Source organism: Centropristis striata, chromosome 18 (genome assembly GCF_030273125.1).
Source record: "Centropristis striata isolate RG_2023a ecotype Rhode Island chromosome 18, C.striata_1.0, whole genome shotgun sequence".
Lineage (NCBI taxonomy): Eukaryota > Metazoa > Chordata > Actinopteri > Perciformes > Serranidae > Centropristis > Centropristis striata.
Genome location: NC_081534.1, coordinates 12,216,766 through 12,238,856, shown reverse-complemented (window position 1 = coordinate 12,238,856; position 22,091 = coordinate 12,216,766). Strand labels below are relative to the sequence as shown.

General features: G+C 39.3%; 1 protein-coding gene across 1 annotated transcript in view; it reads right to left on the bottom strand.

Moving 5' to 3' along the window:
* Positions 1-22,091, bottom strand: part of nkain2 (sodium/potassium transporting ATPase interacting 2) — a 97,472-nt gene that overhangs the window by 11,361 nt on the left and 64,020 nt on the right. Inside the window, exons 4-5 of the mRNA XM_059355926.1 lie at positions 16,532-16,732; positions 3,172-3,232 (exon numbers count right to left, since the gene is read on the bottom strand). Of these exons, the coding sequence (XP_059211909.1) occupies positions 3,172-3,232; positions 16,532-16,732 (262 nt within the window). The remainder of the gene's footprint in view (positions 1-3,171; positions 3,233-16,531; positions 16,733-22,091) is intronic.

Below are 22,091 nucleotides of genomic sequence, written 5' to 3'. Positions count from 1 at the left end.
TTACTGTGATGTTTAATGATGTTAAATAAGCAGCTGAATATGGATAGAGGCCAAAAACTCACAAGGAAAATTATAATGGAGGCAATAAATCAAGTGAGAAGTAGGGTCATTTTCTTATAGACGTCTAATAGACTTCTTTTTGCAACCATTGGAGTCGCCCCCTGCTGGCCATTAGAAAGAATGCATACTTAAGGCACTACATTGGCTTCACTTTTCAGACCAGGGGCTACAGTTCTTATACACAGTGTGTTGTTGGAGCCCTGGGAATTCAAAGTGTTTATTTATAACATTAAATACTCATTTCTACACAGTTAAAGCTTAAGTTTGGAAAGAACATTCAGGGGGATTTTTTTTGCATCATCAGGGCTGTGTCGATGTGGTTTCTTTAGATTTAATTCACAGTGGTGGCATCATGAACAAACAACCACATGACTTCTTCTTTTTGGTCTTTAAACAAGAAACTAATTGATACAAGTTACAATCTTAATCTTCTGCCTATGATCTCAGCTGTGACACTGAAGATAAGAATGAAGCAGCATCTTACGTGTCACTAAGCTCATTAACTTTCACATGGATACACAGAATACTCCTCAAGCTCAATCTCATCTGAAATTGTTGTTCAGTTCCAATAAACTCTCTCTGGGTGTAAAACAAGCAGCTAATGTGCAGCATCGAGAGCCAAGGGCCAAAATACAACAGTTAAGTAAAGGCCAAATAATAACTGTTAGACATTAATTATTCACACACGGAACAAGTGGCATTTTAGGTTTCCTGTCATCACAAAGCTTATTAAAATGCAGTGTTGAAAAATTCTCATCTCAAAATAACCCCTGAAACAAAATTATACTCCATAAAAGTGGGATGAATACAGGCTTCTGTCGCTTTTAACTGCTTTTTAACTTTAATGATGTGATGATTTAATATTTATTTGTGACCTCATTGAACACGAAGGTAGTTTTGTCATATTAGGAGCCTTCTGAGGCTGACGCAGGTCTTGTATCCAGTGCTAATCCACAGTTTTATTATAAATGGAAATAATTTTGCTCATCAATTTCAATCTCCAAGCTGCTTTGGACAAGAAAAAGAGCAGGAAAACGTTATTTCCACTGATCCCGTCGGCATTTATCAACCTATCAATATTTATGTGTTGGCAAACATCACCCTCAATTCCGTGTTGAATAAGACATGCTTGCGTATTGATCCTCCCGCAGGAACGGCTGCGTCTACTTTAATGGAATAACTAAACTGATGGCCTCAGGTAAATGGGCTCATTCATGTTAATGCTCAAAGACACGCACTGCATTTAAAACATGACAACCGCAAAATTACCATGTTGATTTGCCTCATTTTACTCATCGGGTTCTATTATTACACTTTAAATGCACTGTCAATGGCTGCACTTCCCAATCAACATGGTTGTATTGATGAATTGGTTTATTGATAAAAGACTGAATAAGGATAAATGATGTATGAATGGATGCATGAACCTGCTTTGTTGAGCTTTGCCTCCTCGCCCATTTTGATTCTATGTACGACCTTTCCTTGGTGATGATGGTTCAAAGTGTTATTTGTGAGAGACGTATGAATAAAAGACAACTTTGATCGAGCGTGAATCTACTCCTCATCCTTCACACTCTGTCTCTCGTCTTCTTCTCCGCTTGTCACTGTAAATGAATGAGCCTGGCTGCAAAAGCTGGAGGCTACAGGTTTCACTTTGATTTCTGTCTAAGTGTCAGTAAAGGCCCTCAGTCCAAGATGGTTGTTCATTCAAACCTGCTGTTTTTTTATAAAGTGAGTGAACAAGAGGAAATAGGGATGAAGCGAAAACAGAGGAACAGGTTGAATTTACTTCACAAGTTTGACCACCTCCACCCCAACAGTGATTGTCGAGTTATAGCTAGCAATCATGACTAATAACTGCGTGGTGCAATATTTTTTTAACCTTTCCAAAGCCAAAAACACAAGAGCTAACAGGAACAACATGAGCTACACATGTTAGCCTACCCTGCTAACTAGCTTACTACCTACAATAACAAACATTTTTACTTCCAAGGCCAAGAAATACTTCATACCAAACGTTTTGTGAAGTTACAGGTTAGGTTAAAAAGCACAGTTAACAATGGCACATCTACTGTGTGGAAGCCATCTGGATCCTATCATTGTTAAACATTAGCGGCTCTACCCTGCTCTTTACTGGATTCAAGGAAGTTTACACTCCAGTGACCCCAGCCAATGTTCCTTAAAACCTTTTTTAAGCTACTGCAGTTACTGTTTGGTCAATTAAAGGATAGGGATAAGATAATATGTTATAAATTGATTTAATGACCACAATAACTAAATGAAAAACTATCACAAGATAGTTAGCTTCTGTCGTTTTCAGTTAGGTTGGCACCTTCCCATGTTTCATTAGTCTCAGAGCAAATCCAAAAGCAAATTGTTTAATTCATTAAGACAGTATTAGCTTTGCTAATATCATCATAGGGGCTAATTTAGCATTGAGTAAGGTGGCCCTTTGGCTGGGGAGGTTAACTAAGGCTGTAATCATTGTTAAAATGGTAATATTAGTAACGTTGAACATGCCCTAACTAACATTAATCTCCAGGTCAACATCTAACACTGCATCAAAATGTTGGCTAGCATTTGCTAAACCAACCTGATCAGGCTAATGCACACATAATGATATAAGCCACCTAAGTTACATTCATTTCCCTGTGACTCTGTCCTCCCACTCCCCAGCTCCACAACTGATGTCTGTGAATGTAGCTAGTTTGTTTTAAAAAGAGTAAAAAAAATTGTGTTAAGATAGAGTTTTCAACCAACTCTTTGAGCTCACATTAGCTTAATTAACTACCTAGCTACAGCTGATAAATCTGCTAGCTTGTCACAAAAATCAACTGTAACTGAGAAATGGGGTGCCAGCTTTTTTCTACCTCACTCTGAAATCAAGGAGGCATTGTTATAAATTAATGACAATTGATGGTGGCGCTGCCTCGGTTCTCACATTAAACTGCATATGTGTCTTAATGGAAAGCTTAACAGGCGTAGCACCGACGGCCCAGCTCAGCAAAAAGAGAAAGTGTGACTTTTACTGCAGGATGAATACAGACATCAAATGTTTTTCAGCTGCTGTAAAATGTGTGTGTAGATGCATGTGTGTGCCTGTGTACTTACAGCTATCCTCCTCTTCTGAAATGAGCTTGACCACATAGCAGGCGTAGATAAACCCCATCAACTAGAGACAAAGAGAGCAGCAGAAACAGAGGGATTATTGTAGACACACATTGAGACAGACAGACAGACTGATAGACAGACAGAGAAACAGACAGATAGATGGATAGACACACAGACAGGTAACAGAGAGCATGGACACTGAAGTAATTGTTGGAACAGACAGGGAAAACAGGTGTTGGTGTAAGTGGAGCAGAACAGCTCTGTGGTGTTTTGCTCCAAAATAGAGCAAATGAATCAATGGACACACACACACACACACACAAACCCACGCGCACAGACACACACGCACACACACGCACACACATGCACACACGCACACACACAGGATGACTGTCTGCTATCTTCAATGACAACCTCAAGGTGAGCCTAAAGTTTCATGGTTTCCCAGCTGAGCTGACACTGTTTTAACACACATATTCTTATACAACCCTACAAGAAAGAAAAAAAAGGATTGTTACAATGTCTCAATTATAGCGCAGAGGGTAAACATTAGTGAGATTGTGATCACTGAAATTGAATTTCAGCTCCCTGTATTGCTTCGACGATGTTACGATGTCCTGGTAGACAGTCCCGTATTTGTTGCTATCGTCAAAATGAAAACCTCACCGCCGCCACCCACTCTGACAGGGCTTTGTTGTGCCGGGTTTGTAACTAAACGCAGAGGTGTACCTCACATTGTTCTCTCTCTTTGGTCTCACCTCCGTTTGAAGCCATTCACAAACCTGAAAACAATAACAGCTGCAAATGGAACAATAAAGGGGCTACAATACTGTGTGTGCAGCAATTGTTACAAAAAACAAAGATAGCATTAAATGTGTGTGTGTATGTGTGTGTGTGCAGTGTTTAGACAGTGATATAGCAGTCCACACTAGCTGAACACCTTTGCTCCCTGATGTGCTATCCCATTGGTTGTCTGTTTCCAAGGCGACCTGCAGGAGGTGGCTGATTGGAGCGAAGATGCAGGAAGGTGCGGTCAATGTAAGGTCGGCTTTTTAGTGACCTTATTACCCCGCAAACGACAGAGGAGGAGATAGGGAAAGGGAGAAAGAAATGTGGTAAGAGAGGAAGACACGGGCAGACAGTGACGGAGGTGTGTGTGTGTTTGTATGAGGCATTAAACATATTACCGGGATAAAAGAGGTCTTATTGTTCAAAGGAGGATTTAAGTGTAGGAATAAATGACATTGACCTGGTTGGTATTCTATTGACTGCATGGACACAAGGCAGCACTCACACATACACACAGCCATACACAAGTGTGTACATACACAGTGAGCTGCAAATGTGAGCAACTACATTTGAGATTCAGAGTATATCTCAAGGTCTTGACCTCATTTAGTCTAAATAATGTTCAGCTCCCAAAGCACCTCTCTCCTCCCTCCTTCTCGCATACTTTCTCCCTCTCTTGCTATTTCCTTCCTGCTTCTGTTCCTCTCTCTCCTCCTCCACTATCTCTATTTCCTTCCTCCCTTTTTTTTATTTTTTATTTCTCCTCCTCATTTCTTTGCCCGTCTCTGACAAGTACATGAGTCATAGAAATATAGTGTTTTGCTCAGTGGGGGATGAAGTTTACTCAAAGCTGAGCCAAATACTGGAAGTAGACAACGCTGCCAGTCTCAGCATGGGGATCAACTGTGATGGAAAAATCAATTTGGATATGATACAAGGCTTTTTGTATCAGAAATACCTCGAAAAATTACCATTGGTCAAAGATGCTCATAAACTTTTCTGGCTGAGAAATCTCAGACAGCAGTTTAGCATTATACCTTTATTTTGAAAGATTAAAGGGAGTTTGGATTTATTGAAGTAGGGTTCTATGAGGTACCGTCTCTGTAGATGGGCATTAGCACGGCCCCAGTTGTCACTTAGAGAGCACGCCTGTGTTCAAGAAGAACCACCCATAACGACACATATGAGCGTTTTGCGGTACAGAGCGGCGCATTCTAAAAATAGTGCACACATCATTATACATAAACAGTAGGTTTGCTGTTATTGGGCAGGGGGCGAAAGTCATAAATGTAAATGTGGATGGTATTGAGCTGCTTGTAGAAACCACCTATTGGGTCATTTCTAAGGAAAAAGCAGTCTGCAAAAAAATTGTGATTTGCTATATATGTCCTCAAAGTGCAAACAATATATGTATATATATATATATATATATATATATATATATATATATATATATATATAATATAATAGTAATATAGTCAGGAGCAATCTTAAACAAAATGATATGCTTATTTTATACAAGCTATAAAAACTATCCAATTAAATAAATAATTCTGTTTTTATCATATACAGATATGTAATAATGATTGCTGGGTAATATGTATGTTGATGTTGTCCAATGTCAAGTCTCTATGTGATCATGTGACGAGACAAATAATATAAGGTAGCTAGTTTAGGCACAGAATCTGTCAAGACTGACAAGCTAAGCACATTTCCAACAATTTTAACTTTTCAAAACATAGAAGTGGCCAAAAATGCACATACGCCTAATGCTGTGTGTGTAACTAGCATTCACTAGGGCCCATCATAACAGCGTGCACTGGAGCCTGTCATCACTACCTTACGCCACTGCAGGAAGTAGAGCAGAAAATATTTTAAATATAGCATAAACTTAAAGTGATATTGATGCTTTAGGTGGCTAGAATAAGTTTTGCTGCTGCCCCCATCCACAGCAGTACATTGCTCAACTTGCATGCCTGTACTCCTGCCTGCTCCTCCAAACCGGAGGCGTGACACCTGCCATCTACACCTCATACACCCCACTTGAAAAAAATCCAAACTACCCCTTTACGATGACCTCAAGCCTCTCCTGTCCGATGCCACTCTAGCTTAAAATGATGCACTGTCAGTATTCACACACTTTTAATGTCACAAAGTCAAAATGTTGTTTAAAAGACTTTCAGGAGTTTGGGGAGTTTTTTTCTGTCACATGCAGTAAAAGCTGAACCGGAGCCTGCTCTGTCTTCTGCAGGCTCATTGCCTCTGAAAATGACTTTTGGGTGCAGTTTTGTTAGTACCGCTGAACAGAGTGCAGAGAGCCGTGCCGCCCTGCAATAGAGAACGTTTGATCAGCTGTGACCGAGTGCGTTTCTCTGCACATCAATATCCTGTTAATATTCTGGATACTCAAGTATTCCGTTTCGGTGTTGCTGCATGTAAATATAATATCCTGTTTACAATAAGCCTGATTTGATCTTCTCCCGATGTGAAGGAACCCAAATAAGATAGCCGGGGTGCACCAATATTAGCTATGAAGTTGTGAGTCATGTGTGTCTTATCTTGTTTTTGTTGCAGTTCTGGGTCTGAGGCTTGATGCCTGCAGTTATATTTGGACTATCCTGCTGTTCGTGAAGCCTGAATACTTATGGATCTATCATTTTGAGTTGTGCAGGGCCAAAAAGTTCTTTATAAAATATTTTATATCTAAAGTACATACTAACATCTCCTACCACAGATGCTGATATGACTAAGATTAAGATCAAAAACATCCAAACATCTATCCACATTTCTTAGCCCACAGCGCTGTGCACTGACCTTGAAAGCAACTTTATTTATTTATTTTCCAGTCGACAATATTTTACTCACAGTGACTCATGCATTGAAGCTCAGCATTCATATTATTATATTGCGACCAAGTGAAATGAGAAAGTAACTATGGGGAAGAACATTTTTTTAAAGGGGTTATGTTTAGGAAAAATAAATCAGTGGCAGTGAATTGACTACTGTTAAAGGATAGATATACATATATATATAAACACACATATATGTATAATTGTATTAAGTTATATAGTATATAATATTGTCAGTATTATGTAATTTAAATGCTTTCATTGTTTACATTTTATTCTTTCAGAAAAATTGTTCTTCAAATGACACTTCAACTGCTCTCATCTCTCATTGTTTTTCTGAGAATTGTTCCACTTTCAGTGATTTCACTTCAGTTGATACCTCCAGCCAACATTTATCACACTTAAATGATTTCATTTCCTCTCAGTGCTTGAAATTCAAATGCATCTTTAACTCCTTTCCGCTTTCCACTTCACTCAACACTTACGATTAAACCAACACTTCTAATTTCACTGCCATTTCGGTATTAATTGTATTTCAACTTCTTCTCAACTACTTCAAATCATGCAACTGCGAAGCTTTATTCTGACAGTCCACAGTTTGTGTTTGTGTGAGAGAGAAAAAATGAGAAAATGTGTTTTAGCTTCTTCCCTGTCTCTCTTTGTTGTTGTCAACATTTTTTCCTTGGTGTGCAGCTTCTGTCTGCATTTGGATGGAATGAATTAAGGTGAGCTCTCTCAGACAGACTCTGGTTCCTTTTTTCATTTTGTCTGTGGATTAGGGTTACCTAGTTACTGCAGCAATACTGAAGCTGTTCTGTGTGATGGGTGGAAATAGAAATAGCACCACTTCAGCACGGACAGGGTCCCTGCCCTGATCAGCCTGACAAGCAATAACTTGTACAACTTCACCACTTCACCTCACAGAGGCATGTACCTCATTCAGAGGAGAAACCATTTTAATGGGGTTTTATGTGCATGGTGACACACACACCGTCCCAGGAGGCAGGAAGACTGTCTTTATCCCATTTCGTAAAATTACTGTGCAGCAGGTGCTTGTTGCCATGATAAACAACATAGTTAGTTAAGCAACAGTGAGTCAGCAAAACCTAGTGGCATTTTCTTAAGGCAGGGAAGAGTAATGGTATGGGTAATAAACTGTCAAATACATGTTCTTTCCTCTCCGCAATGGTTGACTGTAACATTTTCCCCCTTCAGAGCTTGAACAGAATGTTCTGAACAAATGTTTGCAATGGTAATGACTCCAAAGCAGGCTTCCTCCTGCACTGCAGATGCACACTCTAGTTTCCCAATGTCTTCACAATTCTTTTTTTCTCCATCTCGGTCTAGTGTGTTAGCAAACTTTTTAGTCATAGACCAAGAAATTGGACAAATTAAAAATGTAATCTGATGATGGTGCTACATTGAAAGTCAACCGATCACTAAAGTGATTACAGTTCATCCTGAGGGGAGCATGAATGCACCACCTGTCATGACAATCCATTCAACAGTTGACGAGACTTCTCGTTCAAATCTACAAATGTGAACCTCAAGGTGGCGCTAGAAGAACAGTCAGGGGTTCACCAAATTTATCAGGACACATCTTCTTGGGGCTGTGAATGTGTGCACCAAATTTCTACGCAATCTGTCAAATGGATGTTGAGATATTTAAGTCTGAACCAAAAGTGGTGGACCATCCAACAAAATCACAGGCAGATATTGCCGCCCTAGAGTCACACAACAATACACAGAGAGCCCAGACCTTTGATAGGACCAATGGAGCATTCACATGCTTCTCCTTTTTTGGGAAATGGGACTATCTAAAGTTGTTCTTCCTACTTTGGTGTGTTCATGAGCTTTAATTCGTAATGTGGAAACAACATAGATGCTAAAAAGAAGATGCATTGTATTTTATTGCTCAGAGTGTTTCAACAACACGTTGACAGCTATTTCCAAAATTTTTGTGACAAAGAATAGAAAAGGAAGTGGGTCGGATCAGCCATGAAATGTGTACCAAAATCTTCACCGACTTTCAGAGTTGTTGTTCTGACTTGAAGAGGCACTCATTTTTCCAACACACAAATGCAACACAAATGTCTCAACTCGCAATGTTAACAAAAGTTTTTAAAAAAGTGTATTTGTCATGTGATAGGGGCCACTCCAAAATGTAATGTTTTTTTCTGTTCTGTAATGAAAATCGGGCCAGTAGTTTTCCATAATCAGACAAACAAGGAGTATGGAGAACATGACCTCTTTGGCAGAGGTAATTACATTACATTGGAATTTAAACTGGGGATTTTTGAACAGACTAATGAGATTGTATAAAGTATCAAGATATTTGGACATTACTTGGTTAATTACAGTGAATGCTTCATCATCAGTGCCCCAAAATGACCTGTAAAAGTGTCAGGCTGCATTCGCCATGTGGCAAAGAAATGTCATTAAACTAAAAAAGGATAACGGAATCATCATGCCCCCCCTACAATAATCAAGCCCCAAATGCTCCCTTAGCAGCGATTGTGATAACACCTGGAAGTTTTGAAAGGAGCTTGGGGAGAAATTAGTTGAATGTCAAACAGCTGGTGTATAATAAGGAAACCTACAGTGTGTGTTCTTCATAGCCTAAGAACAAAATAAATTCAGGAGACGCATCATGGGAGGAGACCTTTTCGAAAAGCAAGGACAGATGCCATGGGGAAGGCAGTTATAGGTCAGTCACCCAGTGACGCAGTTCGTCCTCCAACAAAGGAGGAAGGTGAGGTTGCGTTTTGCCAAAACAATCACAGCGGAAAGTGCTGACGCCAATGCATAATCCCCCTCAAGGTTTGTGAAAACTGAATCAGCTCACAGGTTGATATACGACCAACATTTAGCAAGATCATGACGTAATTTAGAGCCATAATGGATTCTTTCCCGTTCCGTGCGTTTTTCCACCCACAACCTTCACGCTGTTTATGAGAAATCTTAATTGTGGAATTATTTGTCTGCTTGTGTGATAATCTCGTTTGTGTTGGATGTATTACTCTATAATGATAATGTATTCATCTCAAATGAGAGAATCCATTACAGCTGTATCATTCTAGTGCAGACAAATTGTGCCGTGATGAAGGTGTCACATTCATTGGATTAAATCTGTTATGTGCTGAAGATGCCCACTTATACTCAAACTAATGTTTTGCTCTCTGTGAATTATTTATGACAAAAATATTTTGTCAGCCAGTAAAAGCTGCTCTGAAAAATTGCTGTAATACTGCAACCGATAATTATGTCCAATCACTTTTTTCTTAATTTGTTTGTGCTGGTTGATGTTTGTATAAAACTGCACACAATTTACAGCAACAAATCATAAATTAAGTAAAATCCAGCATCAACCTCGCTCACCCTCAAATTTTGCAGCTGCAATTTAGCATCCTTTGTTGCAAGCTTTTCTTTAATTGATTCAGGAAGTTATTACCTGCCTTAATCTGAAAAAACATAGAAAAAATGGGAGGTTTAACATATTCAGCAAATATGGGATTAGTGCTGTAGAGCACAGCGGTTGCCTTGGTTGACTGACATTCAATTCTCATGCATTGTTCTTTCTCTTCCCTGATCTTTGAATAACAACAGCAGTGAAAACCAATCTGGTCCCAGTGCTGCTTTCATGAATACAATTCGACCCTAACATGACACTATTGTCTGTCTTCAATGACGACAATGTCACATTCAATTCAGTCAATGAAACTGAAAACAAAAAACAACGCTTTATTCTGTTTGCTAATGACACCATTTATTTTCCCAACGGTGACGAGGAAACCTTGAAACCATTCGGTTATTTCGCTCTACCTTTATTAGTATTACAATATTTCAATCACTTAATTCACAGAACACGAAGTACAGCATGTCCTTTGGTTGTGGTCATTAAAAAACATCTTACGGATCATTATGAGAGGACGGACCAAGGACTGTCTGCTCAATGTCTATGAACTCTTATAAATGTGTATCACTTTTTAGTCTTTCAGTTGTCCTTGTTTCTTTACACTGTACCACTAAGTGTAATATAGAGTGTGTTTTTAGCCATGCCAGACACAATGTTGGACTGCCTGTCAGTCCACCGCTTTTGTCCGGATGGAAATATCTCAACAACTTTTGAATTAGATTGACATGAATTTTAAAGACATTCATGGTGCCTATTTATCCCAATGACTTTGGTCATGTCCTAACTTTTCCTTGAACAACCCAATGAGGTTGACATTTGTGATTTTGAGTGAAATTACAGGACAACTGCTGTTTAGGAGGACATGGTATTTGATAGAAACATTCATTTCCCCCATTGGATGAATATTAATGATTGTATAATTTATCCCATAATTTAAGATTAAGAGAGATTAAGCCCATCCTTTTAGACACACTAGTGAACACACCATGCGAGGAGCAGTGGGCAGCACATTTCTGCACTTCAAAGCTTTGTGGGGGGGTTAAGGGGTTGCTCAAGGGCACTTCAGTCCTTGACCTGTCCTTCGAACCGGCAACTCTCTATTCACAAGCCCCATTCCTTACTTCTAGGCCATGGAGTGCCACTGTATATTTTGTCATTGATTGAATAATTGCTAATGAGTGATTTCCATCAGCCTGCTGTACTTTGTGTTTACTGCTAATAAGCAAATGCTAACAAGCTAGACCAAGGTGGTAATACCAGCTAAAGCATCACCATGTTAGCAACACCAGTGTGCACTGGGGCTTCACAATTAATCAAAATTTTATGAAAGTCGCAATATGGACTTGTGCAATGTCCAAACTCTCACTGGAGACACAATATTTATTATAAAGCAGTTTACAATTGCTATAACAGTCACAATTTTATTTCTTTAAATTGTGCAGCCCGAGTGTGCAAACATTAGCAGCTGACATTAGCATTTACTTCAAAGCACCACTGTTCCCAAATTCAGCCTCAGAGAGCTGCAGCATGACTGTACTTTCTCTTCATTGACCTAATAATAGAGTCCTGTGCTGGCAGTGCCACTTGTTTGTTTCCTCTTTGTATTATGCATATATTTGATGCACACAAAATAATCTGCAACTGAAAAGTTTACTTTGAAAGTGTGCAGGGTGAGCAAAGGGTCACAGCTGTCTTATGGGTTTATATTTCCTGTTGGTTATGGGCCATTTTAACAGAACTGTCTGCAGCATTTTTGATTTTATACCAGAAATTTGTCAAGGATTTGAGCCAGCTTGGAGCAAAACATACTTGACAGTGGGTGTTAATATTTTCAAGTGTTCAGTCTAAAGTGTTTGTAATTTGTGCACATTGTCTCAGTAAATTATTTCAGTGTTGCTAATAAGTGTAACTTGCAAACAAGCAGCTTAGATAATGATGTTTTTTTTAATCACATTAACCCATAACAGTGACAGTAGGTTATTTCACTGATTACTTCCTGCACTCTGGTCAATGTTTTGCTTCCTACTTTCACACAAATTTCAAATTATTTACTGGTAATTAAAACTTCAAGTTTTCAAACAATCACCCGAATTGCTTGCAGGCATACGCTCTGGACCATTGAGCCAGCAGGAAGCCTCATCATAGAGATCTTTTTGTTGCAAAATGTAATTTAATTACCACTTTATGCTATTAGCAGGTAAAGTGAAGCAACTGTAATCACAGAAGTCATACTTGCACATTCTTCCACTGAGTTACAGTGTGACAGTCATGGTGTCAGCCTGCATATTTTACTGAGGACCCTTTGGATTTCCCTGGGGAAGCCCCCATGCTCTGCCTCAGCTCTATCTTTATACTCTCACCTCTTTTTGTTTTGCAGTTTAGAGAACTATCACAGTAATTCAGTCAGGGAGGGCATAAGCTTTTAACATTAGTCTGTAAATTAGTTTTCAATTTCTTATATAGATGTGAGATACATGTTCTCATTTCATATAGAAATGAAGAATAACTACAAGATTTGATGTGTGGTCATGTTCAAGATAACATATCAACATGTGTAAAAGCACCCTATTGACCGATCAATTCTCTTGGAAAATAGCATCGATCCTGTGGGGAGGGTCTGTTAGAGTGTTCAGAGACCGGCAAAGCTCTTTGGCCTTCTCCAATGAGTTTTTATATGATACAGACTGATAAAGGCACTAAAGCCTTGTTGCCTCCTTGGTGTACTTAAAAGATATGAAAGTAAGCCTACCTACAGCTTTGAATTATTTCATAAATACTTTGTTATGTGTGAAGATCTGTGCTCCTCCTTCCCCTTTTGTTTGTTGTTGTCTTCCCCTGTTCGTCTGATCCTCCTGTGTCTCCCCCCGTCTGTCCCAGGCAGCACCAGGTGTACCTGATCCAGCAATCGACCCTCACAGTTTAAAACCCCGGTCTTCTTTTCACTTGTTGTCAGATCATTTTGGTCTCCAGCGTGGTAGATTCTCGTACCTAGTATATTTGATATCTCCTTTTCTGCATTGCTCAAGATCATAATGGCACATGCTCCATTTGCCTGCCTGCCTTCCTTCCTTCCTGTCGCTTGCTACCATGTTCTACTCAGTCATGTGAATTAAGCTGCAAGATCCGTTCACTCCACGTACTGAAGCTCCGCCGCCATTTCCACACGGTGGACGCCAAATAAAGACTTTCTTTCCCTGTTCCTGAACACTAGTCACCTCACCTGCCACCGTTGGATACTGGGAAGACACTTCACCCATTACTTCTACTACATCAATAAAAAACTACGGTTGCACTGTAATCTGCCTTCTGAGTCGTGCATTATGGTCCAGACCTCATGTAGCTTATTCTAGTTTATTTGCTAGCAAGTCCGTTTCACACTGTCTGGTTTGTAGCTGAAAGATTAAGGCTAAAATTGTCATAAGAACATGCCTTAATTACCAAACACATTAACATAATGGAATACACAAATGTAATTACAGTCAGATCTACTTGTGTCCTAGATGGGGCAGTGACATAATACAGTTATATAAATACATACAGTCTATTAGGAGACAGGAAACCATGGGACAACTTCCACGGATCTCATCTTGTGGTTTTATAGACCATTACTGGCTTTTAAACGGTGTGGATAGAGACCTCAGGAGTGGTAGAAGAAAGCAGGAGAGGCCGTGGAGCTTGTGAACTAAGGGTGGTGTAGCTCCAGGCACACTGCTGTTAGTTGTGAGTCTCTGTCTATATTATCTGCCGACGCACACCATCTTTGTTATTGTTTCCATCCCACCATCAGCTTCCACATCAATAGTCAACTCTACAATATGATAGCAATATCAATATTGGGGTATATACTAAAGAACTATTGTGATATATGATTTTCTCCATATTGCCAGTCCATCAGAGACCTAGCTGACCAATCAGCCAAACAAATACATGCACTGCTGAAGACTTTGACAGCTGGAAAGCCTCAGTGGCTTTTCAGACTTCCACTCTGTCCTGACATATGTTTATTTGAGATTTTTTCCCCTGTCCATCATAAAGTGCCTTGATTTTGGAAATATGTCAGCTTCACCGGTTATAACTGGCACTGCCAAGTATCACTTAACCAGGCGGGTTAACCAGTTAAAATGCAAACAACTAGTCGGCAAAGAGCCCGACCAAACTGGACCCTAACCCCGCACTTAGTCCGCCAGTCGACTGGTTCAACGTATGCTATTAAAGACCCTGACAGCGTTTCCGCCAATTACAGTAAACCAGCCAGCCAGTCAGCCAGTGAACCAGTCAGACTGTTGAGTGTGTGCTCATGGAGCATGACAGTGTTTCCACACACCAATTACAGCGAGACAGTGGTACAGCTGTGTGGTGGCTTGGCACTCAGCCACACTATAAGTACCACTATCGATTGACAGAGAGTGCATGAGGAGAGCGGGGTGAGAGGGAGAGACAGTCATGCCAAGTGAGAGAGGAAGACACAGAATGGAAAAAAGAAAAGTAGAAATGCTGAAACTCCCAAACTCTTTTTCTGTAGGTGTAATGATGCAAACAGTCACACGGAAGCGTTTATTGCATGTGCGTCTGTATTCATATGCGTGTGTGCGCTCTGTAAGAATACAGCTTCAGTACAGAGCAGACTGGGATAAAAACTGACAGGCCTCCCTCATTCCTGCTCTTTATTTCTCTCTCTGCCGTCTCTTCTGATCCTGCTAATTATCGCAGTTTGACAGTGCAGGAGGAGAAGAAATACAGAGGGCGAGGGTAAGCGACAGGCAGAGGGAAACAGAGAGAGGGAAATCGTTTTAGGTAAAGATGAAATAAGACAGAGCGAGCAACAGAGATACAAAGAATGGAGAACGGGGATAGAAAGAGTGGGTCTTTAAAGCAGCTTATCCAGCCCATTCTATGTTAATGAGGGTATGAAGTTATTAACTTAATGGAGCCTGAATGCTTTATTTTTCTCTCAAACGGATACCACAAAGTTGCCCAATCACCCACGATTCCCAAACCCACTGCAACACACAAAGAAGTTGGCATGGCCGCTTTAGAATACATTAAACTAAATGTACTGGTGAGTGTAACTGTATAGAACATCAATTTAATAATTGCATTCATTTCAAAGCACTGCATCACACACACACACACACACACACACACACACACAACACATCACAAAGTGCACAGAGTTCAACAACTGAATATATTACTTTCTCCCTGTGTGCAAAAACACAGAGACGCACACAGCAGACTTTTTAATTAACAGCTAATGCACTAAAATATTATGACAAAAAGGATATTTCCATATTTTGTTTTATTTCCAAGAGAACATTTCAATATCAATAACTATGGATAAAATCAGCTCCCATCCCATTACCTCTGCGGCGCGTTTTCGCATCTTTTAGCTCCTCGTTTTCATGTTTACGGCAGAGCTAAACAACTTGGAAACAAATATTTAATTGCGGGTTTTCTGACTGGCAAACGTGATATTATTCCCAATATTGGATGGAATTATCTTATTTGCATCATTGCAAATTTTCAATTTTCATTTTCGGTGAAAACAGCCTTGACTCCAAATGAGTGCTTCCTGTCTGCTGCATGTGTTAAAAGAAAGCTGTTTGCTTAGATAATAATATCTTAATGTTACGTTTTATTGACCCAAAGGGGCAAAAAATGAATTAATGCTGTTTTAAATAGATAGCTGGAGTCGAGATTAACAGAAACAGTTAGCCTTCAAACACAAACTGACTAATGAGTATGTAGGCCTATCTTGTTTATTAAAACTATGAAATAGATTTAAAAACAACACTTCTCTATCGGCTATTGACAGCTAGCTAATTAATGCCAAGTCTCAGAGATGACTGAATAACATTCTTTACATTTTGATTTTGCTCAGAGAGGCACTCCTCTTAAACTCAATATCTATCTCCCACTGTTAATTTTCTCGTGCTCCTCACTTGTGCTCACCAGCCGTCATTTGAGAGTAAAAGTAGCTGTTTCCACCTGCTGTTAGCCTCTATGTTAGCTAGGCTAAATATTCAGCTACAAAGTTGAGGAAGTTAATTTATTTTATGTCAGAAAGAAGGCAAATAAAAGTATGTTATTATAAAAATTGATTTTTTTTTGTTCTTTTTACAAAAATAAACTATATCTTTTAAGAACTACTACATATCACATAAGCACCAACTGTGAGCAGGGTCACTCCTGTTAGCTTAGAGGCCATTCAAAGCCGAGCTGTAGCAGCTTGTATGCTACATGCAGGTACTTGAGTTTGAAATTGCAGTGCATACTACTAAGTACTTATTTCTATTCAAGTACTTACAGCCAGGAGTATCTGCAGCGAGGAGTGAGCCACCTCTATGAACTGGAAATCCATCAGACAGCCGGATATAGATATATATCGGTGGTCCTCAGGTGCCCAGGAGGGAGGAGGGGTGATGGGTGTCACCCTGCACCCCGGGCCGTTCTCCATCCACCAGGAGCGATGCATGGACAGGTTGAACGTCAGGACAAGGTCAGAGTCCTGGCAAGGAAGAGACAGACAGAAAGAGTTCAGTTACATCCTCAGACACAAGGCAGCAGCAGGCTGAATGTCAGGGCAGGTTATAACCAAGTTTTAATTAAAACCAAACTGTTTGTCAAATCGAGTTCTGAGAGAGAGAGAGGGGATCTATCTTAAAAATAGATCTCAGATTTTCACTTCCAATGATCTGGGATCACTCAGATTAGATCTGAATCATGCACAGGCAGGGTTATGATAAGGACAACAAGGGAGGGAGAGGGAAGAATGATGTGAGGCGGCCAGAGAGGAAGAAAGAGAGAAGAAAATGAAGAGAAGCTTGGTTTTGTTTTGGTGTTTCTTCTTGCACCAGACACTCCTGTGTAATGATTTCAGTGTAAGAGATAGAGTTAGAGGCGAGGCTTTGTGGTGTGGTGTCATGAGGAGGTCAGTCGCTTAAATGCAATGGTTTCGGTTTAAGGCATCACAGTTATGACTTGTTCTCCTGGTTTATTTCTCCTTCAGCAGAACAGTCCCAGAACTATGGACTCCATTTAAAAAAGAGAGGCATATTATTGCGAGTGTGGCAAACATTACTGAGGGGGCTTACAGTCAGACAAGCACTGTGGCTCCACAAAAAGCAATGTCTGCGGTCCAGACTGAAATATCTTGACAAATACTGGATGGATTGCAAAGAAACTTTGTAAAGACGCCCAAGGTCCTCAGAGAATGAATCTTACAGACTTTGGTAGACTCTGACTTTTGCTTTTTTGGGTGGCATTGTGTTCAAACTGTGGATTGCCATTTAATGGTAACAGACACTGGAGTGAGTAACTGGCCAATAAATTGATATCAGGGAATTTCTAAAATCTCTAAATATTGGTTGATATCCTTGACATATTTCTGGTGTAAAATCAAAATGTTGAGTGTCAAAATGGCCCATAACCAATGGTCTATATAAAGTCATGAACCTTTGCTCATCATGCACCCTTTTAAAGTAAACTTTTTAGTTTAAGATCATTTTATGTACACCAAGTATATGTAAACAATCAGAGAACAAACACGCTACACTGCCAACACAGGACCCTGTTTTTAGAGATGTCTACGGCCCAATGTTGTGTATATGTATTTGCCCGGAAAGTTGGAATAATTTTGTTTTCAGACACAATTCTTTGTTAATTGTGCTTTCATTTTCATTGTGATATGTTCGGAAGAGATTGATTAATAAAGGTTTGAGAATATACATGCTTTATCTGTCAAGAATAAATCACATTGTCACAATCATTTTATGGAAAGAAGTAAAAAAAGATTTATACTTTTAAAAATGTATTTTATTCCAACTTTATGGGTGATCGTGTACATATGACTTTTCCTCTAGCGGCGCCATGACTGATTGATTTGTTTGTTTGCCACCGAATACCTCCCATCAGCCTCAGCTGTGCTTTGTGTTTGGTGCTAATTTAGCACTAATGTTAGCATCCTACTTGGATAGGACATGATAAACATTACCAGCTGAACAAAAGCATGTAAACAATTTCATTCTGCCCATGTTAGCATGCTGACATTAGCATTTAGCTCAAACCTGTGTGAGTCTGAGTAAAGCCTCATAAAGCCACCAACGTCTCTGTAGACTCTTAGTCCTGTTGTTCTACAGATATGGAGACACTGTCTTCTCCCTGTTTGTTCAGCTTGTCCACCACAGCATGAGCAGACCCATCACTGGCAGAGATAACTTAAAACAAAAGCCAGAAGCTTCAAAGAAAGGCACAACTGACAGCGAGTAAATGCACATTTTGGGTCCCTACTTCTTTGTAGTCACTAAAGACCACAGCCCCTGCAGTTCTAATGGAGGGTATCTGCTTTGGCTCCTCTTTAAATCCTTTTAATTCTAAAAGCCTGAAAGACGCAGTATAAATCAGTTATGATAGTCGTCTTGGTTTAAATAATGCAAATATTAACGACTCCACTTAGCGAGGAGGGACATAGATCATTCCACAGATGGCCACGCAAACCACACTGACACACACAAACACACTAACAAATGCATTACTCACATGTTTTTTTCTCTCTTGCACTGCTTTGCCATTAGTCTAATGAAAAGCCTTAATGCTGTTTAAAAGCACGCTGAAAGTGCATTTCATTTGCTCATTTTCTCCGTGGTGATAAATCTTTTTACCAACATATCCAAAAAATTATAAACCTTTTAATTTTCCTGTATGCGTCTATCCAAATCCAGTTACTTTTACCTCCTTTGCAAGTGTGCCCTGAATGGTATTCTTGCTGTGTTATCGATACGGTACATTAAACATAAATTATAAACCACTAAAAGCATCACACAATATTGAATAATCTCCCAAAAAAACTTTTTTACTTCACGTTTATCAACTACAATATAGTGGATAAAGAGGTAAATAGTCCCATAAATGAAGGAATTTTCAACAGGAAACACCAGTAGGATTTAATGTGACTTCCTCTAGTGATATGGCAGATCTTTAAATAGAGCAAGAGAGATTCAGTTCTTACATCAATATTATGTGTTTCTCTACTGTATACTGCACTTTGTCTTTATCTTTACCTGTCCCAGTTATCCACCCACCACATCTATACTTAACTCTGTCACCTCCCTCCATATTGTTCTTTCTCTGACTTAATTTTTCCCCCATCCTCTATATTAATTCATACTGTGGTCGCTCTTTCTTCTCTCTCCCCCCTCCCTCTTTTTCTCCCCTCTTTTTCTTCCTTGGCCTCTCTCTATTTCAGCGTAATGAGTAAATGCCTCATTAGCGCAGAGCTTGATTAATGCCATCTCCCCTTGTTGTGCTCCTCTTTTTAATGAGTAAAATCTCTCTAAATTTCTCTCATGCTCCCTCTCAGCCATCACTCTCACTCCTTTTGTCTCGTAGTGTCACTGCCTTACTCCAAATCTTTCTCCCTCTCTTCTTATATTTCCTCACCTCTTTTCCTGCTTGCTACTGCTCTTTCTTTCTCTCTCTGTTAAATGGGGTTGGGAAGCAGGCAATAATTATTTCAGTACAGTTTCTATCAGTACTTTTCTAATGAGCCTCTGGAAACAAACACACACACATACAAACAAAAAAGTAATTATCAGTGAAAAGCTGAATTTGGCAAAATGTCATCAAGGCCAAGAGGATGCATTGCTGCTATTTCTGCTGTATTCTCTCACACTGAAGGCAATGACAAGGGACATTAAGGAAAAATGTACACATTATTTAGTTTAGTTGCTAACCACAAGTAGAATATGGGATCAAAACAAGCTGCAACTTCATTCAACTCGAGAAAAGACAAAAGAGCATTAATTAATTTGCTTTTTTGGAACACAGAAAGCATTCTTAAATTATAATTAATAATAATAAATACAACAATAAAATATGTGAAACCTTACCAGCGCTAAGTTTTGGGGGAGAGAGCAAGAACAAGAAAAACTAAGCCTAATCACTTTGCTAATAACATAAAATTAGATAAGATATTCCTTTATTAGTCCCACCTTGGGGAATTTTCCAGAATTACAGCAGCAAAAGTGTACAGCCAAAATAGAAAGAAGCACCAATAAAACAGCAATAAATAAACATGCGAAAATAATTTTTAAAAGTATTAGCAATTTAAACACATAAATTATGTCAATAGTATAATAGGGATTGTTTCTGCTTCAAATCCTACTATTCATATTTATTATGTGTAGTTTAAAGGAGCAGTGTGTTGGATTTAGTGGCATCTAGCAGTTGGGTTGCAGACCAAACAATTTAAAAAAAGAAATAAACAAAAAAAACAACAATTTCATAAAAGGAATAAATGAAATAACAACAGAATTAACTCGTCTACAACACAAATTTGTCAAGGAGAGTTTGCCAGCCACAGAATAGAGATCTTAATGGAACAGTCTGACACAGGGGGGTTGGGCGCTGCACTATTTATTACGCAGAGGCAGTCACTTTGTGTTGTTTTCACACATAGGTTTTGTAGGGATTAAACAAATGAGATATAACATGTAAATTAGTGCGCTCAAGCTTGAGCAAAATTAATTACCCTTGGCCCCTTAGAGAGGCTAAGTGTTTCCCCTGATTCCAGTCTTTATGCTAAAGGTGCATTACATTTGAACCAGGAAGTTGGGATTTCTGAATTCCCAGTTGAAAATGTACACTTAAACTCTGCTTAAAGTTGGACAAACCCCACCAACCCTGAATTCAGAATCTATGACGGCTGTTCTGCACATAAACAGAAGTGAAAGCTGCAGTAATATATTGTTAATTGGCACTCCTGTTTAATGACGACTGCTCCTGGTCTGTTTGTGGCGGGCTGGCCGCTGAAAGGACCCACTGGAGAATGAGCTAATGGAGGTTCTAGTGAACCATAGTAAAACAAAAATCAGACTGAAATGTGGTTAGATGTTCAAGATAAAAGACTATCAAACATATCATTAGCATCATTTGGTTGTAAGTTGTCTATGGTTTATCCTCTACTTTTCTGGTGGCTGTGGTTATCCAGTGCCTGCATTGTCCTCTTATCAGTCCATATAACTCAGTTTTTTTTAACTTCAGGGCTAAATGGAACATAGCATAAGCTAACTACCCGTCTCCTGGATGTAGCTTCATACTTTGCCGACAGGATCTCCAACCTAAATGACAGAATAGACCGTTTGTCAATACCACCCATAACGACACATATGAGCATCTGTTTCAGCGGCTCCCGGTACAGAACGGATCATTCTAAAAATAGCACACACATCATTATCGTATGGTTCATAGGTTGTAGAAAAGGCTACAAGTTTCTGTGAATTCTTGCTACAAAACCACTGGTCTAGGTTTAGGGCAAAAAAACTTTCTGGTAAGGTGTTATAAAGGACAGTTTAAACAGTAAATACCTCTACGTAAATGCTGGAAGTGAAGTAGTTACCAGGGTGATGTAAGTAAAAATCGTAAGTTACGTCAAAAGTTGTTTACTTTTGATTTTGCACGGGACATGAACCTCGTTCTCCTTGGTAAAAGTCCGTCTTGTTTTCTACCTATCCATCATGAGTCTGATATCAACCATTTAAACTCTGCATTGCCTTTAATCATTTAGTACTACGTCAGCAAGATGGCAGCGGAGGACAGTCTATGTGAGTCGTATTTTGCTGCATGTAAAAACGACCTATATTGAGGTTTTTGAGGGGAGACCAGTCTGTATTAAGCATACCAAAACTTCTCCTCTAACTATCAGAAAGAAAAGAAAATGAGCGTAATTCCCAAACTGTGTCATTATTAACTTAAATTCCATTGAGCCTGTACTGAAGCTGTAGTTACCTATATAGTTTGGGCTCCATTGATATGAAACAAACCTCATCTAACAACAAATGAGATTTTGAAAAGGCAAGGACACTTCTCTG